Source organism: Poecilia latipinna, unplaced genomic scaffold, assembly GCF_001443285.1.
Source record: "Poecilia latipinna isolate Pla-1442-1.1 unplaced genomic scaffold, P_latipinna-1.0 Scaffold1294, whole genome shotgun sequence".
NCBI classification, from domain to species: Eukaryota; Metazoa; Chordata; class Actinopteri; order Cyprinodontiformes; family Poeciliidae; genus Poecilia; species Poecilia latipinna.
In genome coordinates this window covers 102,927-122,497 of record NW_015113910.1, presented here as the reverse complement: position 1 = coordinate 122,497, position 19,571 = coordinate 102,927, and the positions used below count along the sequence as shown (strand labels likewise).

The window sequence follows — 19,571 nt, the reverse complement described above, 5'->3', positions numbered from 1 at the left end:
TCTATCAACCGACATCCCTCATGACAAACACCAAGAGACTTGAACGCCTTCTGCTAAAGCCGAAGATCGACTCCCTGAACTTGAGGGAGCATTTCACCTTCCTCTAGCAGAGAACATTTGCTCTGGGATCTGGAGGAGCTATTTGGCTTCCCTCCTGCTACCCAGTTGGGAATGACTCCCAGTGTGGACTTGAGGGGCCAGCCTTAAGACATCAGGAGTCGCCGTCGACGGTGTTTGTGTTGTTCCACAGCAGCCATGTACACTGCAAACCGGATCAGGGTAGCTGATTACAGCCTGAAATGGGATCCAGCTCCCCTTTGTGCCACAAATGACGACACAGAGACGTGGTCATAAGCCTTCTTTACACAAAACACATGTAGACTGGGCATTACATTTCCATTCAAAAACAGGGGCAAATATGCAAATTGTTATTGAATTTTAGTATTTTCATACTTTTGACAGTGTTACGGCGATGCACCTGATTTGCGTGTTTCCTTGCCGATGAGCAGCATATGCAACCTTTATCGTAGTCCACAAGCTCCAGCACTCCAACTAATCGGCGTTCCCTCAGAGACTGTCTTGTGTCCTGGACCCCCATTAAAACTAACCATAGCAGTGTCATGGTTGTTAAAGAGAACACAATTAGAGGAGACATTAACAATGAAAATTAATTTCCTGTCATGCCCTCCCTGGACTATCAGCCATTGTTGCTTGAAAACACCCAGCGACCGCCTTCTCTGGAGTTTTTTTTTTTTCTTCTTCTTCTTTCCCTACCCTGCTTTTTTTAGTGGGACTGTTGCTTTTATGGATGTGCTGAATTTTCTATCAGGTTGCAGAGTAAATGTTGTGCGTGCCATTCTCTGTGAGATAAACTGCTACTCTTTACTGACCAAATCAAGGTGGTTAGAGAAGGAGATTTAGTGAACCATCGCTTTTCTCTTCTCTCTCAGTAACTAATTGACAACACCCTTTCTGCCTGCTCATTTCTCTCACCTGCGGTGTCCTTCCTCTATGTCCCCATGACGACACACCGCAGGCCACATTCTCTGACAGAAAGAGTAATTGAGCATATTCCTCTTTAGCACAACACAGACTAGAAGGAGTTGGGGAGTGGCGGGGGGGGGATGCAGATTCTAAGAGAGAGTGATGTAAAATCAGCGTGAAAGAACGAGCAGGAAGAAAGTAGAACGATTGGAGGGGGGGGGGTTGGGGTTGTACCGAGCGAAGAGACGGATGAACGTTTGAAATGCGAGGCAGTGTCCAGTCTAAAAAGGGAGAGAGCGTAAACTGGGGATAAAAGAAAAGCTTTCTCGCGCGTACATGAAAATTTTACACCCGCGTTCTTTCCACTTGAGCATCACTCGGGAGTGGACATCTGCAGAGACCACCAGTTTGATGGCTGAATATTTTAACGATGCTTTGGAGCTATAGAGATGACTCACTTTATTTCCAACTAATTTAAATATAAAAATATAATATATAAATATTGCAACAACAGGGCTGTAATTTAAAAAAATGCCTCTGTGTATTTTTTTTTTTTCCTTTTGAATATTATCTTAATAAGACCTGTTTTAGAATAGAATTATTCTGTCTCTATCTGTCAGAAGACTTGGGGATTCTCTGGCTAATTTATTGAAAGCAGATCTCACAAGTATGTAAGATAACGCCATCATTTTTTTTTTCACTTCTTTGTGGAAAAAACGTTATTATGAAATCTCTCATCTTGCTTCCGTCTGATAACCTTTTAATGTGCTGTACAGGTGAGCATCACCAATTTCACCCTCTCCCTCTTTCTTCAGTCAACAGACGCTTGCGTTTAGTAGTACTGAAGCATGTAGCTCTCCATGTGACTACTCTCCTGATAAAACCAGACTTTCACACTTTGTTATCTTTTATTCGCAACTTAATTACCACCATCAGTCTGACATTGGGCCAGGTACCAAAGGATTTAAGCAGGCAATTTTTCATCTTCAAATTTGGGCTAGACCAGACCTGTCTCTAAGTTGCTCTGACTAAAACACCGGAAAAGATTGCTTACCCCCAATTGAAGGACCTTCAGATACATTTATTCTCTTTTTTTATTATTTTTTTTATGCTACATCATTTTGAGCTTATTTAAAAGTAAACAAAGCTCTGCTTGTTTAGATTTTTTTCTGGCTAAAGAGAAACCCATGCTAAAATAAAGTGACTTGTGGTTGTGTGGACTGGAGTCCTCAGTTTTTAGACAAAAATGGGATTTTTCATTTATGGAAGCAATCATTAATTTGACTATTTGTAGTATGCTGTGCCTTGTAGGTGGTTAACTGCGCTGCATTGATTGGTCAATTAGTACTTCAAGAACGACATCAAATTGGATTTTAGAGGAGATTAAAACTATTTGTCCTTTGCACGTAGTACTCAAGACTATATCAGGATGTTTATTCTTGCTAGATGTTTACTCATCATGTACACAAATTTCATTAACTTAGTAATTTTTCATAATGCATTGGTGCATTTTTTCCATGATCAAACATCTACATAAACATAAACAACTACAATTGTTGAGTACTGCTGATATTTTCTATTTCACAGCAGAAAAAATATGAAATTGATCTGCATCAAACCTGTTTTCATTAGAGAAAATCCCGACAAGTTGACTCTTTCAACAGGACCCTCTTAAGATATTGTCTTTTTTTTTTTTTTTTTTTTTTTACACAGCAACCAAACAGTTCTTCACCAGTTCTGCTGCCCAGCCCCGGAGGCCCCTGAGGCGGAGACCTCCACTGCCTGTGTCCCCAGGTAAGACGATTTCCCCTCCCCAGTGACATCTTCACAAATGTTTTGATTTTCACCTTTATTTACGTTCCGTTTGTAAGATCCTTTTCTCAACTGCGGCCTCTTCTCATGCATCCTGTTAGTAGCAGTGCTTCAGTAGCTAAACCCTTGTCCAGTCAGCTGCCTCAGAATCGGTGTCTAAAGTTGAAGTGGTTGTAAACGCTTCCAGGTCTTGCCAGGAGGAAAAGCCCGAGTTCTCTCGCCTTCGACAGATTCAGATTTCGAAAGGGTTTTGTGCTTCTAAATTAAAAAAAAAAAAAAAAATACAATGCATTCCATAAAATTTCTTTAAAGTTTTCACAATTATTCACTTTTAGGCCATTTAAAAAATTCCGCGTGCAGTTAGATGCGAGTATTGTCTTGGCATTTTTAGACAGAGCTGGCTGCTTGCTCGCCTTCCACTTTTGTTTACACAAGTGCAGTCCACCTACCGAGTTTCGCTGGAAATTATAGCATTCAACCAGCCAAGGCACATCAATAGCAATTAAGCCGTTCACCCGAAAATGGTTTGTTTGTCGCAGACTTCGGTTTTTCATAGAATTGCTTTGCTGCATTGTTCGAGCTTGGCAGAGGACAGCGGATAAGCAAACACACTTGGATAGCAAATCATAGCCCCTGCAATGCTGGACACAATAAGTGGCAAAAGGGCTGCAGACCGACAAACGCTGATGCAGACGCTCTTTAAACAAACTTATTGGTCTGCAAGGTGTGGAGGCAGCTGCAAAAAATAAAAAAGTTATTTTAAAACCTGCTCAGATCAAAACTCAAAATGTGTTTATTACACATTCATATCATGTGTACATAAACATTTAAGCTATTTTAAGTCTTGGAATTGATCAAAAACCAATCACACAATTTTGAAATCAATCTGAAGGATCAGTTCTCAACCTTTCCATTAAGTCATCAATTCTTCTAGATGAGGTTAGTAAAAAGAGGGCAGATCAATAAAACCTATAAGACAAAATGGCTACTGTAATCCAAAAAAAAAAGAAAACGTCTCCAAAATATCTTTGATTCCTTTTTCTTATTCGTTCAAGAGGTCAGGCTTGCAATCTTTTAAAGCGAAGGTCTGGCATAGTTATTATTTGGCTTTTAGCCACATGAATTAACTTACTTGCATACATTCTCATAGTATATTGGACAGAGTGTGCTTTAAAACTAGTACAGCAGCAGAAAGGGAGGAGAATAAGAAATCTAGAACCAAAGGGAAATTTAAAATAATTTTTTTTCATTTGTTTTTAGGTTCTAATGTTTGTAAGAGCTGAGAAGCATTAACTTAGAGTTTTAGGACTCTAATGTCTTTTAGGATGTAGAAAAAGAGAAACATAAACTGAGGAGTGGAGCACCTTAATCCAGCCATAGGATTTAAACAAGAGCAAAATAGAAATAGAAATAGCCTTTATTGTCCCTCATTGGGGAAATTCTGGTGTGCCAGCAGCAAAATGACAGGAAAGTTGGAGCACGTAAATTTACACAAAAATGCGATTATTAAAACAGAGCTTGGTATATAATACTATACAGAAAGTAAATGCACAAAATAAGAAAATAATGTGGAGTTATTAGAAATAGCAAAGACTAAAAAAAGCAAACAAATGAGAAATGAGTTGGATAATTTCAAAAATTTACAAAATGTGCTTGTGTGACTGCAGGTTGTCATCAGATTTCTTTACTTAAAAAAAAAAAAATCAGTAAGAGAAAAACGTTTCCTCCCTCCCTTTAACCCTTGTGCGTGCAAGGACTGAGGCAACCGTAGATGACTATGGCGAATGATACGACTTTTATGTGTGTGGGGTCGGTTGGACCCCATTTCTACATTCAAGGGTTAAAAATGGGGAGCAGGTGTTCCCATTGTTCAGGCGTCTTCTCTAGACCTACCGGTAATGTCGGCATGAAAGGTTACGAAAGAAAGTGTGAGGCAGGGAAAGTTTGAGGAGACCACGTCAAATCCGAGGTGTTCCTCTGCACCGCACCAATCAAAAATGTGTCGCTCTTAACGGCTCATTTGCGCGGAAGGTGATTTCGAGATAGATGAGACGTGAAGGATGTAAAGTCGCGGATCAATCGGAGTTTATCGAGTCGAACTTTGCTTGATAAAGAGTGTGTCGGGCTGTTATTTTGTCTAATTGTCTTGTGCTCTGAAGGCCACTAACAAAGGCTTCAAGCAAAGAGCACAGCACAAGGTCCTCTGTAACTTTCAAGACTTTAAAACGTCCCCCTGGCAACCTCTGAAGCAAACCACTTCAAAGCCGGACCCCCTGGGGCTGAGACAGAAAGCAGCTTGTGGTTTTTTGTCTTTTTTTTTTTGTTTGTTTTCTTTTTTTTTGTTCTTGTTGCGTCTTATCTCTTTTTTAGAAAGCTGTATTCTGTTCAGGTTGATTTTCTGTATTTCCGCATTGTTGTCAGTAATTGGTTGATCATCCTTTCACGTGGCATCCCCCACATCCCAGCAACATAACTCCACACAGCAACCCCTCCCTCCCTCCCCACCACCCTTCTCGCCTCATTGCATCCGTCATCACTCATGCTCACTCCATTCGGGCTTGTCTCCACAACATTGTCACACTGATTCCAAAAAAACAAAAAAAAAAGAAAAAAGTGCAATACTTCCATGTCGGTAAAGTCTACTAATATGTGTTAAGACTGTCATAGTGCATCAGTGTGTGTAGAATAGGGTCCTTCCCATGTTGGAAACTTGGTGAGCCTTCTTGTTGACACATGTAATGCATTTGTGTTCATGTGAAAAACAAACAAACCAAAAAAAAAAAACGTATCATGTTGCATGCTTTGGCTTGGCAGTAATCAGGCATCCTGTAGCTCCCTGTCTTATTTGTTTGTGTGAGTGTTAAGTGTGTGTTTGTGCCGTGTGTCACTGCAGTGAACATGGCATGCAGTAAACGATTGAATATACAGCGCCTTGCAGACGTGTTGCTGTTACTTTGGACACATTTCCCATTTTGTCACAATACGACCACAAACTCTGATGTGTTTTTAATTGAGATTTTACGTGAAAAATCACCACAAAATAATAACGCATAGATGGAAAGTGAAGAAGAATACTTTTTTTTCTCCATGATTATCAATCAGTCAAATTTTACTTGTATAACATTTCAGCAACAAGGCATTTCAAAGTGATTTACATAATAACAAACACAAAAACACAAAGTCATGCAACATAGAATCAACAATCAAAACTGTGTGCCATTGTTAAATTCGTGAATGATTACGTTTCAAATACAAATGCAAGTAGTCTTTGATCTAAACCTGTGTGTGCAGGGTTGTTAACCTGCTGGAAGATGAACCTCCATCCCAGCCTAAACTCTCCCGAAGCCTCTAAAAGGTTTTTCCACCCGTAATTAAACTCCATCCATCTTCCCGTCACATTTGACCGGCTTCCTGGTCCCCGGATGAAGAAAAAATATCACAACACGATGCTGCAGCCACTGTTTTTCACCGCAGAGATCGTGATGTATCTGATTAACGTACGCTGTGTAATCTCCAAGGGTTTTACAGAACAGCTGTGGATAATCTATCAAGATTTTATCGGGAAAATGTTTGTAGAATTGTGCACTATTTTCCTTCAACATCAAAAGTATGCTCTGTTTTGGGTTGGTCTTTCACATAAAACTTAAAATATATTGAGCTTTATGGTTGCATAGTAAAAAAACGGAAAAAAATCCAAATGCTATCAACGCTTTTGCAAGGCACTGTAGTTAAGGAATACATATAACACTGTAACAGATCATCAAGGCCAGATTGAACAAAATCTTGAGATATTTTACCAACTTGTTTTGGTACTTGTGCAGAAGTTTTGAATGTTTTCACAGGGCAAATCTCTGAATTAGCATATAAAAGACTTCCTTGCGTTTTTCACAAATACCGACTTAAATTTTATGCTAATACAATTTTAAAATGAGCCATAGAAATGATGCATAGTGCATGATTTCCATAAATGCTTTTGCTGAATTTGCAAACTAGCAAAGCCTCAATAAATGTGTAGTTGTTCTAAATTGAATTTGAGCCCTATTTTCATTTGAAAATAACATTTGGGATTATCATTGATTGACAGTTGATGCTAGGTAGTGTTGGTAACTTCTTGCATACTGAATAATATATGGGTGTTGAGGTTTGATTGACTTGTGAATGCAAGAAAACATGTAATGCATAGGATTCAGAACATGTATAAAAACTGGATTGATCCTGTTGTCCGGCAGAACTGAAATATTTCATGCTGAACTAGGCCTCATTAACATAAAGAGAGAGCTCAACACCACTGCTGTTTTAGCACGTAACAAAACCTTCTTTCTCTCACTGGACGACAATATGTCAGAGAGATTGCAGTCATGATGACGTTTCATTTGCACTGCTGCTTCTGCCTCGAATAATTTCAGCCTCCGTGTCAACAGGGGTCAGTTCGGTAAAGGGCAAAACTGGGAGCTGCAAGCAAAAGCCCGCTGCTCCGGTCGCCATGCTGCTTTTGGTAAACACCTGAGTTTTTGTCCTTTTGTTTTGTTGGATTAGTTAGAAACAGAAAAAAGGACCCAACTTGGTATGTGGGAAATCATTAAAAAGAGGGGAAAGTTTGAGCTGAAAAGAGAGGAGTCAGGTTTATGCTGTCACATATAATGAGCACCCAGAGGAGGCCGAAAGCTCATCAGGGTCACCATCGCCAGGTCTAAAACGGGCGCCAGAGGGTTTGGAGACAGTGGCAGATTTGTATCCCGGCACATAACATCACATCTATAATCGCGGATAGAGTTGGCTGATTGTCTGAGATGGCTACCGCCTTTCAATTACTTGTGTGAGCCATCGTCTGCTGTGCTCTGCTTCGTTTGCACACGGGAGTTTTTTGTTACCTTCATAAGACCGCTCGGGAGCCGGGGCTCAGCTTTCTGCTTTGCAGCAAAAACAGAAGTGCTGGAGTCGACAAACAAGAGACCAGAAACCTAATAAAGGAGGGAGAATTTTAATTTTTTTAAATATATATATATATATATATATTCAAGCACAATAACAGTACATTAAATGAGTCGGAAGGATTAATGGTAGATGGTTAACATGTAGAAATACTGCATTTGTGTTTTTTTTTAAATATACAGTTTAGTTTTTAAGAAATAATAGTACCATTTAAAAGTAATTTTTTTCAGTAGCTTATTCACTAAGTGAAACATATATCTATATCTATGTATCTATATCTATTCGGATATCTTTCCTTAAATTGTTTTCCCTATTGTTCAAATATGACATTGACACAGATCACCAGATTATTGAATCCACTCTTCAAAATGGAAAAAAAAAATCGCAGAAGATGCTATAAAGTTATAACCTTATAACTTTATAGCTTTATAGCTAAAGTGTATTTATATTCATAAATCAGCTAGAACAAAATACCGCAAACTAACCAGATCTGTGGTCAGAGCAGTAATGAAAGCTGTAAAACAACTAAAACTTGGACAAACCAATCTAGAATATGACCCAAGTTTATCTCGCCATCTTAACAAAAGTGGTTGTTGTTCAGCTTGGTGTTCCTCTAGTTATTTTGAGAGTTGAAAATGTTCGGTTTGACCTTGGAGAGTCAGAGAAATATGCAAACAGCGGAAAGCTAAGAACTTGCAACCTTGGTGGGTGTCTGGTCTCTGTGATCTTAAAACTGAACTTCCTGAAAGGTAATGAGCAGACTAGCTGGAGCGTAATAATAATGAGCTCATGTTGCAGGGTTTCTGCAGCCTTTTAAAATGTAAAAGACTCTGATTTTTAATCTGCTCAAATTGGGTCCCTTTTTTTTTTGTTTTGTTTGTTTTTTTAATGGAAATTTTCAGACTTGCTCTGTAAACTTGGGAGCTCAAACAATGCAGTGACTTGAGTGAAAGATCATTCAAGTGAGCGGCCTTAGATGCTAGAGCTCGTTAAGATTTTTATGCTTCTGCTTTTCTTTTTAGGTTACATTATATGCAGGTAAAATTTTCCTCGGTTCTGACTCAGTCTAGTCCTCTGACTCCCTCTGTGATGACGGCATTGTGATGTTGTTTTTAGTATTTTTTTTTAGGGCACATAGTTAAATATAAACTGTCCAGTCAGCCTTTGGCAGGTGTTGGCTCCCACTCTGGGCATGATGCTTGATCCTGTCAAAGATTCAGCTGCCAAACGTTTCACTCTTTCCCCTCAGCAGGTCCCAAAAAGACTGACATGTTGCTCATCATTTCAGACCCCTTAAAATTAGCCCTCCTGTGGTGCTCCTAACCAAATGCCTCACACACGCACATACCAGCGCATTAATTAGCTATCCTATGCTAATTAGCATACACAACCTGCCATTTAGCTCCGTAGAAAGGAAATTAGCTTGCAACGTCACGAAGCTTCATCTTCATAAGCACATCGTTTTTTTTTTTAGGCTTTTTTTTTTTTTTTTTTTGATGATGTCCTCAATTGCTGCTAAGGCATCCATCCAAAAGTTGCATTTAAGCACATGATTACAATTTAAAGCTAGCCATTTTATGACGAAGTGTAAAAATGCTAAAAGGCAGGAGAGTAAGAGGTCTGTTTTTCAGCAACTGTTTGAATTATGACTTGAGAGAAACATAAAAAGAAAGACAAAACATTTGGGGTGTAGCCAGATCCGGTTTAAGAGACTGAGGTCATAACATCCTTGATCATAAATACTGCTAAAACGGATTCTCGGCCACCCACTCAGGGAACAAAGTGGAAAGAATTATGGCATTTCTGTTGGTAATGAATTCACCCCTAGCTGTGCTGTGACTCCTTGCCATGTCACCCGTTTCTATAATTAATCACTGGATTTGATATTAAACTGACATAATTATTGGAGTCCTGCAGCTTGAAGTGGCCTGAATAAGGACTTTATAGTTTATGTCCAAGTAAAAAGAAAAAGGAAAACCATAGTATTTGAAAAAAACAAAACAAAACAAATCCCTCAGTTTTTTCCTCAGGGGAGTACAAAAAGTAGTGGTGTACAAAATTTGTCCAATTTCGCTTTTTCACTAAGTCTTTCTGACAAAAAAACCCCCAAACAAACAAACAAACAAAAAAGTCAAATAACTAACTTTCAGTGTTTTTTCCTGTTCTATTACAGCACCAAACCTATGGCTTCTTTTTAGACAAATGAACAGGTTCAAATTGACTGACTTGTTTAATTTGTTGGGTAAGAAGAAAAAAAACAAGAAATCCACTCCATTGATGGTTTGCTCTAGAAATGAAAGAAACATGTAAAGTGAAGAAGAAAATAAAGTTTGGTCAGACACAGAGAACCAAAATTTCCCCTTGCCTTTCTTAGGGAAATCCTTTATTCTAGCAAAGTTTTAAGGATCATCCTAAACTGATTTAGTGGATGTCGTTATTCAAGGTTAGCTCTGAGTCGGAAAACTACACCAGTGTTTCTTGCAGCCTCTTTGATTTTTAGCTAATGATATTCAAAATGTATTTATTTATTTTTTACCAAAAGCAATTACTTTTTTATTTTATGAAGTAAGCTGAGCGAAATTCTGACTGATTCGCTTGTTGATTTAGTGAACGACTCGGTGACTGTAATGAACACGCAGTGGCATAGTGATAAAGTGTTGCGTCATCAGGATACATGACACGACATGAAGTTTGATCACTACAGTCTCAAGAGCTTCTGGAAAATAACTTGATTAAGGGAAATAGTTACTATCTGCAATATTTTAGGGAGATAAAAGCAAGAAAACATCACAGGAACATATAAAGGCAGATCATAAACATGCTCTTTCAAAGATATATAATTTATTTTAGAAATTGATGATGGTTTGAGATGCACAGGAGACATAACCTGAGACTTGTTGGCCATGAAGTTAAATTTTAGTTCCATATGTTTCCTGTTTGCTGAATGGTTATTTTAAGCTTTTTTTTTTAAGTAGCTTGAATACCTCAGCAAAGTATTGTATTACTGAAGCATTTTGTTCACCGCTTTAAGGTGCGCAGCAGCAACACGTGTTATCCGACTAACTTGTTATAAAGTACAAAACACCCTATGCTCTTCTTCCTCCCTCCATCCGTCTCACCTGTGCATCTGAGAATTGAATTTCACGAGCGATGCCCCCGGCCACAGTTCCCTTGAACTCTTTGTTCCATAATTTAATACTTTCTGCCTGTCTATGCTTTTCCCTGCAATGAATGTTGTGGCGCTGGCCGTCTCACTGCCTCATCTGGAGGAAGTGACCTTGGTCGCTGGCTGTTTTGTTGTCACGATAACGGGAAGCACAGAAGAAAAGAACGCATACGGGTTTTTGAATATAGAGAGATTGCCTGTTTTTCTTTCCTCTTCTGCCATGACCTAAAAAGTTGCAGAACCAGACGAAGCAAAAGTTTTTTTTATATTTCTATCGTCATCTTCTATTGGGCCTTTAGGGTTAGGCTCCAACCTATCAGAGAAGCACGATCAACATCATTATCCTCTGGGGTCCCACCATTCAGCTGATTTTTTTTTTTGTTTGTTTGTTTTTGTTTCTGGTTATTTCCATCAAAACACGTTGTTTGGGACTCATGTAACCTAAATTCATCCAAATATTTGAAACCTCTACAGGGAACGAATAAGAAAGGAGCTTTAAAGAATGTGGGAGCTTGGGGTGGTTTCTAATTAAATCGATGCCTTGAACTAATTTATTTTCACCCTAAGGTCTCTTTTATGCAAGACAGCCAAAGCAGAGCAGCGACGGGCACATCTGCGCTTCCTTCACTGGCTCGTTTCTTTATACGCATGAGAGAAGAAGCTATATAGGCAATGTACAAAGAGGACTGCCAGGCCATGCTATATTCCTGCAAGTCAGCTACTGCTGCTTCTGTGTTCAAAAGCTTGTCTCAGTATTGTGAAATAAGAGGCAGATGTTACAGCCGGGAAAAGAACCAGTGAACACGTCCAACCAATAAACCCCCATGCATACAAAAAAAAAAAAAAATCAAAACAATCAGTAAATGAAGTTGCATGTAATAAAGTGGAATGACACGCTCACCAACATTTCTTAAGTAGTTTTGTTGTTATTGACAGACTAAAGACGGTATTGAGACAGTATTCTCACTTATCGCTCAGGTTTGATTTTGACACATTGTGCACATAAACAATCTCTAAATCTTTTTGAGCTCTTGAGGAGCTTCTCTCTGTACACTCTGATCTTCAGTTCTCCCCACAGGTTTCCATTTGGATCCAAGTCAAGTTATTGACTCGCCGTTATATATGTATTTTCCTCTGAAATAGCTTGAGCTTCCTTGGCTGTGTGTCTGGAATCAATGTTCATCTCAAGATTCTTCTTCATCTTCAGCTTCTTTTCAAGAATTTCTCAGTCACTTTCTCAGGTTATTCTTCCTACAGTAACGTTGTATGTTCAAAGGCAGCCTCACGCCGTTATGTTCCCACCACCAAACGTTGGAGCTTACAGTTTCTGGGATGATTCGCAGTGACAGTCATCCTTCTCCAGTCTACAGTCACGTCAAAAATGTTACATTTTTGGTCTTGAATGATCAGATTTTTTTCTCTCCCAGTGCATTATTGAGCATGCAAAAATGTTTTGCAGAAATCTTGTGAATATTTGGTTGAAGGTGATTATGTCCTTAATACTTCTGCATTTGGCCAAAACATTTGTGCATCTTCATGTTCATTTATTAAGTGAAACACAATACATAGATTACACACAGATTAATGTCTTAAAGCCTTTATTTCTGGTGATTATGATGATTTTCTGCTTGTAGTAAATAAAGACACAACGTTTGAGTTTAGAATATTAAAAAAAATTAATACAGAAATATTGGCTTAATGAAAAGCATGTTTAATACCTGCTAAAATGTTATCTCTAAAAGGTACTTTTTATCTGATAAACAAGACTGATTGGAATGCATATTCTAATAGAATCCACAATCAGCCATACTTTTACTTTCGAGTATTAAAAAAAATGGTAATTTTTGTCTTCTTTTACACACACACACGTACACATACACACACAGCTGTGGAAGGAAGTATATTCAAAGAAGACTGTGAAGATTGCACACATAAAAACCAGTGTATTAGTCAGGAGTCTGAGTCAGCCAGGCAGAGTGGTTGTATAAGGTATTCTGTGGTGCTAAAGGACAATCAGGTTAAGAAAGAAAGTCTTTAATGATGCCACTGTGATAAGTTATCACTGCTTGAGGCTTGTTTCAGATTTTGTCAGCCTGCAGGGTTTAAAAGAAATTGCCACAGTGCCTGCTATGTCTGCCATTATGAATATTTTTAAAAGCTTCCCTAATACAATATAATAAAAACCTTCCTTTGGGTATATTCCAACCCAGCCAGTCTTCTTACAGAATTGAATTTCTGAACATGTTTTATCACATTATTATATAAAGCAAGGTGAATAATGACTTCCATCATTTCTGAGAATTGCCTCTCTTGTCCTTGCAGACACAGCAACAGAAGGCCACAGTATTTCCTGAGATATGCAGCTATAACGCCTATTATCCGGCAACAACATTCTCCGCAGCTATTTTGGTGAAAAATCTCGGGAATGAATCTACATTTTTTTCCCCCTGCTCCTCTCATGTGTTCAACCTTTTTCAAAGGAAAAAACTACCAGTTTGTGGTGCTCTTTTCTCTCAGCCTTAGCACAGATCTTTTACCTTTGTAGATCAACCCTGCGCTCTGGTTGCGAGCAGCTCTTGAGTTTTCAGATAACAAAGATTTAGAATACAGTGGCAAATCTCTCCGAAAGATGGGATTGCATTTCTGTTTCCCTCCTTTTGCTCCCTTCTCCCACCGTCTTTAATGGTTCACCGTCTTATTAGTTTCCATCATCTCTGAGGCCCCTGAGTGCCCATAGCTCCAGTCTGCGGCCCGGTCAATAGCTCAACTCACGTCTGAATATGGGGCGATAAAATGTCCCCAGTGTGTAGGCGAATGTATGAGACAGAATCAGCCAAGACAAAAGACGGAGCATAACGTTATGGGATAAATATCCATTCCCTTCATGTAGCTGACCCTCTATCTAAATTGCCCAGAGCTCCAACGACCAATAAAATAAGATGGCTTCTCTGGACAGCAGGGGGTGCTCATGAGAACCAGAAGCTCCAAGCAGTCACAACATCTGTCTGCCCACATGACTGCACATGTTGTCCTGACCTTTACGCTTATGGCCATTTGCCCGTGATTTCATCCCATGTCCCCCATCCAATTAGTCAACTTTAATCTCATAGTTAAGCTGTAAAGAAGTAAATGATGGCGGTTTTAGAAAAAAAAGAAAGAAAAACACACACACACAGTCTGCATCTTTATCTGGCCTCACTGCAAAAAAGGGAGCCAGAATCCAGAATGGGGGCATTAGGAGGTAACGCGAAGGGCAAAGAGACAGCCTGAAACCAGATATCGGTTGAGACGGAGAATTTGTTTCATACAGGGCAGTGAGTCTTAAGGATCAAATGAGAAGGCACTCTAAGAGAATAGATTCCTTATCTGGCTTTATTCCTCCGTGCTGCTGTAGTCTTTCATTGTTATTTTTACCAACTCACCTTAAAACCAAGGGCCCAGCATAACGGATCTTTTTCTTCTGCATTTATTGCAAGCAAAACTCCCCCCAAAAAAACAAAACATGTAGTCCCTGTAGGGACTCTGTCAAACTAGGGACCATGCAATCAGTGTAGCTAAATGTTCACCCTTGGTTGCCTCTTGTATGTTTTTTTTGTTCATTAATTCTTTTAAATTGTTGCCCCTTCTTGTTCTTGATTTGATCATACAGTAAATTACTGTGTAGGTTATATATACTGTGACTGTTGCTACACTGAATCAAGCTAATCTTTAGTCAATTCAATTAAAACAGGCAATTAAAACATTGCCTTCCTAAGATGGGGTTTAAAGTTCTATGTTGACCAAAAATCGACTCATAAAATTATTCTGTTGATTAAAAAACGAATGCTGCAGACAATTTTTTTTTGTAACCGCTGATGCAATAAAAGCACCAGTTGTGAATGTTGTTGTGAATGTACATGTGCCAGGGCAGTTAGGTGTACAAATACCATATCGTATGAGATAAACTTACTAAGTCAATGCGGCATCAGGCAGGGCACATCAGTGAAATAAGAACCTGTATTTGTATGACCTTCAGCCATTTGGAGCATAGATGTAGGAGATGTGAGAGTCTCTGGAGAATGTGTGTGTGTATGAATTTGTCACCTGGAGGTGCAAAGTTGTTAGATTGGTGAGAAGGGCAGAGGCCCTGTACACTCAGCGAACAAGAGCAATGCAGGACAGGTAATCTCAGCTCCCAAAGCCCATAGCAGCTCCAGACAGGCGGACAGACACTTGGCTCCCCCACAAAATAGTCATATGCCAGAAACAGTGGTAGGTTCGCAGCAAAGCACAGGAGCTGCAGAGCCCAGGCAAAAGAGGAACGAGAAGAGACGTAGAGCACTGAAACCCCTGAACTATACCCGCTAAAGCTCCCCTCAGGGCAGGCCAAAGCAGAAGTTGGGTCACCCTGACTGCCAGATGGTCTTTAAAGTCCCTAACAGCAAGACAAACCTGGGCTGAAGAGGGGAAGCTTCCCCCAGAGCACCCAGGCTTCGGCTGGTCTCACTCGGCCCAAAGTGCTTGTTTTACATAACTACTAATATGCTGAACTTCTACTGGAATCATTTCACAAAAGTAAAAAAATAAATGTCGACCATTTGTTTTCAATAATCAGCTTTGTCAAAACGCAACACTGATGTTATTTAACACAAGAGTTATTTTTCACAAGGTTTAATAAAGCGACTCCTATATCTAACAAAATTGTGTGTCCCCTGCATCTCATTGGCTTCGGCACAATCCCCATCCTTAGAAATTGTTTTGGCCTTGCATACGCTTCCAGACCATGTGTGTCAAACCAAGTACTTTTTATGCGTCAAGATATTGTGTGCTTAAATATTTTCTCAGTTAAGTAAAAGAGGTTTTTTATCTCCAGTCAAATGACATCAATGTGAAAAGATTATCAATATTATTTAACTTTAAGAAGTACTCATCGAATGATGAGACAGCCATTTGCTCGCGTTTTATCAATACATTCTGCCATAACCCTTTGAGGACATTCTCAATCTTGATAAGGGCCAAAACGATAATGAGTTTAACAACCTTGGTGTAGACAAATCAACGTTCAGCGTTTTAAAATGATAAAACCCTAGCCCCACTAAACCCTCATCCCCAGCATTTTATGTCAGTAATATGTGCATGTCTTTTTTTATTATATCAGTTTCCATGGCATTGTTACAGCACAACATAGGGGCCTGATTTACTTACTCACTTTATTGTTTTTGTTTGGGTGGAAATATCTCTTGAAATAATGTACATGAGGAATATTTTTTAAATTTCAATTTATCTTAACTCATTCTTATCAATGTTTTGTAATCTTCCATATCTAACTAGTTCGAAGACTGTAGGAGAGCAAGAAATCCATTCACTAAAACAGGCACTGGGAGTAACAGTATGAAAAAGAAATGTTTTGCTTTTGTGGTGACCTTAAGGGATGCGGTCTTTTCCCACTTCTCCCTCTGAAGGGACGTTGGGTGTCCCACGTGTTGGCGACATTGTCAAGTTGAGAGTGGATCACTGCGTTCTGCCCTCGTCCTGCCCTGGCGGCTCGGTGACAGCCTCTTGACGGTCCATCAGCAAGGAAATGGGTGGAGAGGAGTCGCTGGCGCAGGGGGAAGAGGACATGCAAAACTGCTGACGAGGCTTTCTGCCGCACTGTCGCCTCACTCAGCGTAATGAGAGATGTGGATGACAGGGATGAAAGCGAGTGGAAGTTAAAAAACAGGTTGGGGGTTAGTGTTGGATTGGGACGAAATGGAAGGAATGGTGAGATTGATACCAGAGCGCGTTCCAGCTCTACTTAGGTGTCACTTTAAGTGGAGTACTCTGTTCTGTTAAAACCGACATTTTCTCATGTTTCTTTACATTATAATTAATGACTAACCTTCACACCATTGAATGCCGATGAAAGGAAAGAACAGAGAACGAGGGGGGACAGCTTCTGTTCCAACTGTCATGCTTTGGAGCGCCGTGAATTAATTATCTTCACTTCAAAAGCGCAGGTTTTTATTTATTTGGTTTGAAACTGGAAATCTTGAGTCGCACTGTGCCGTCTCATGCTGTAGCATTGTTTTTAAATCAAATAAATCAAAATAAGCTAACTGTAAAGCTCTTTGGTAAACATATCAAGTCTGACTCCATGTACAGCCCATTGGAAAAATCATCTTACCCTTTTGTTGTTTCTTTTTTTAAATGTCATGTCATCTGACCTTTATGGAAGAATGGTAGATAATCTAACATTAGAGCCCACCAGCCATATAGTGATAGACTGGTGAATAGACTTGAATACAAGAGTAATCCTGGCTGTTGAACGCTGCAGAAATCTGAGAATGGGTCTGCACATTACAGTTACTGAATTATTGTTCAAGCCACAGAAGTATGATTTAATTCACAGATATTTTTAAAAGTTAGAATAAAATCAAGCTGAAAGTTTTTGTAGCTTCTTTTGGAAAACTTTAATTCTGACCCGTTATTGTAAAGGATAGTGTGCTGAAACTCTAATCTATAATTAAAATGCTGTTGCACTTTCAGCGCGACTGTCTGAGTACGGCGAGCTCATTTCAAGATAGACCTCTCACATTTTGACTTTACCAAAAGGCCTGCTCACTTTCAGACAGTCTATCACCTTTATAGAGGACCATTGTCAGAGAAAAAGATTAAACATGAACCAGCACAGACAGATTCTGCAAGATGTAATTGAAATTTTTCCAGTTCTTCTTATCACTCTGGTGATAGGATAGCAGCCGAACACGTGCCGCAGTCTCAATGGAAACACAACTCGAGCCATTTTTTTTTTGCCAATGGAAAAACAAAATGAAACCTTTCCCTTTTTTATTTTATTTCCCCTTGAAACCAGTTTCACCGATGAGGGGAGACTGATTTGCAGTATATGAGCTTGTCTGTTTGTCTGAGAACAGTGACAGATAATGGAGAACGTGCTATAGGGTGAAAAATGGCTCTTGTGTTGGGCCATGCCTTTCCTGGTTCAGCACCATTTTTACAATAAATATTTCCCTCACTACTTCTTTTTTATTTCTTTTTTTTTCTGTTGTGGCTTGAAGCAGTGGTGACAAAATAGGTTTATGGGGAAGGAAATAAATAACTTTACTGTGAAGGGTTCCCATATAATCTGGGAACTGTCTTCTTTAGAAAAATAGACAGCATTAGGTGTTTGCTGGAAGTGTTTAAAATGATCTATGTATTTATTTTGGCCTACGTGGTGGAGAAGGGTACCATCTCTTATGATATTCCAAAATGGAAACTTGGGAGGCTGAGGTGGCGATCTACCGGTGCCAAGCAAGATTTCAAATATGTGACATCAGCTTCAATTGTCTGAGTTCTGTTTTCAGCAAAAACATAGTGTACTTACCTGTCATATTTGCGTATTTGTTTCATATCCCCTTTATGGTTTTACAACCTAAACATCTCTGCTGTGTTTGACTCAATTAAGTTTCCGGCTGAGCTTTTTTTGAGCATGTTTACTGCTGTGTGTGTGTGTTTTTTTTTTTAGAGCATTGTGCCTATTTCCCCTGCAATGCACTTGCAGTGTGTTTTAAATCAGATTAAATTGTGCTGTATAAAAGGCCTTTAAGTCAACAAATCACATATTTTCTGCTGCAAAAGCTTTTGAAATATGATTGACGTTCACTTGAAAAAATTACGGAAACCAAAGATGTGAATAGACTTTCTGGCAAGCGGATAAAAGCACAATTACAAAAACATTAGCTAAAAAAAAAAAAAAAAACTCCTTTTTGGCTGACACACAAAAGAATTTGAGAACTGGCAAGCATATAATTTAAGATAGTTAAAGCAAAAATTAGCATTTTATCTTTAGATTTTGTGTTAGCTAAAATGAAAGTTTTAACTCATTCCCTCTTAACTCCTGAATTAAAAAAAAAGTCCCAGTTCAATACCTTACCTGACTCCTGTGTGTGATGAAAGGTCCAGCTGCCACCGGATTAGTCCAGCGCTATTTCTTTTTAATCAGCCAAGGTATCCAGGTCATCTGCATGTTGTATTCATTCAGTCTTTTCATCCATTTCCCTCCCGCTCTGTGTTTGATTAGAAGAGGACTCAGAGATAAAGAGAAGTAGGGTTTTGATCTGAAACGTTATGAATGACCAGGAAGCTCCTAGACTTCCACATCATAAAGGCCCTTTAATGTGATCTCAGAAGTATCAAACTTGGTGTTCTGTTTTGCTTGAAAGAAGCAAACTCAGACTCTAATTTGTATATGACAAAACTGCCTAAGGATATTCTCGTGTGGGAAATACGAAGACAGTCAAATAAGAGGGGGGGGATCACTTATTTCCCCCTCATGGGGCTACATAATAAGCAATTAGTTTTCAAAAATTATCCAGGGCTGGGGGAGCAACTCAATTGTTTGTTACTCTCTCAGAAGCAGCTGCATGTTTTCTCTAGGCATTATTGCTCTCAAACACACACTGAGCTATCAGCTTCTTCGCCAGGCATCCATAAAAGTCTGGCTTTGCTATGTCATTAAAGAATAGACTTGGGATTCTGATGCCAAAACCTAATAAAATGACTTATTTGGATTTTAAAAGTATGTTATTTTGTAGTTTGGCAAAATTATCCATCAGAATGGGGCCAAGACCAAAGCCGATATCTTCCATCTTAAAACAACTTGCTTTCAAATGCTCGTTTGAGTTTGTGCGAATGGTAGCTTTTATGTGTCTCTGAT

General features: G+C 39.1%; 1 protein-coding gene across 4 annotated transcripts in view; it reads left to right on the top strand.

The window, feature by feature from the left end:
* Positions 1 to 19,571, top strand: part of iqsec3a (IQ motif and Sec7 domain ArfGEF 3a) — a 93,338-nt gene that overhangs the window by 23,249 nt on the left and 50,518 nt on the right. For all 4 annotated transcript variants that reach the window (XM_015055079.1, XM_015055081.1, XM_015055082.1 and 1 more), the window contains exon 2: positions 2,698 to 2,778. In XM_015055079.1, the coding sequence (XP_014910565.1) occupies positions 2,698 to 2,778 (81 nt within the window). The remainder of the gene's footprint in view (positions 1 to 2,697; positions 2,779 to 19,571) is intronic.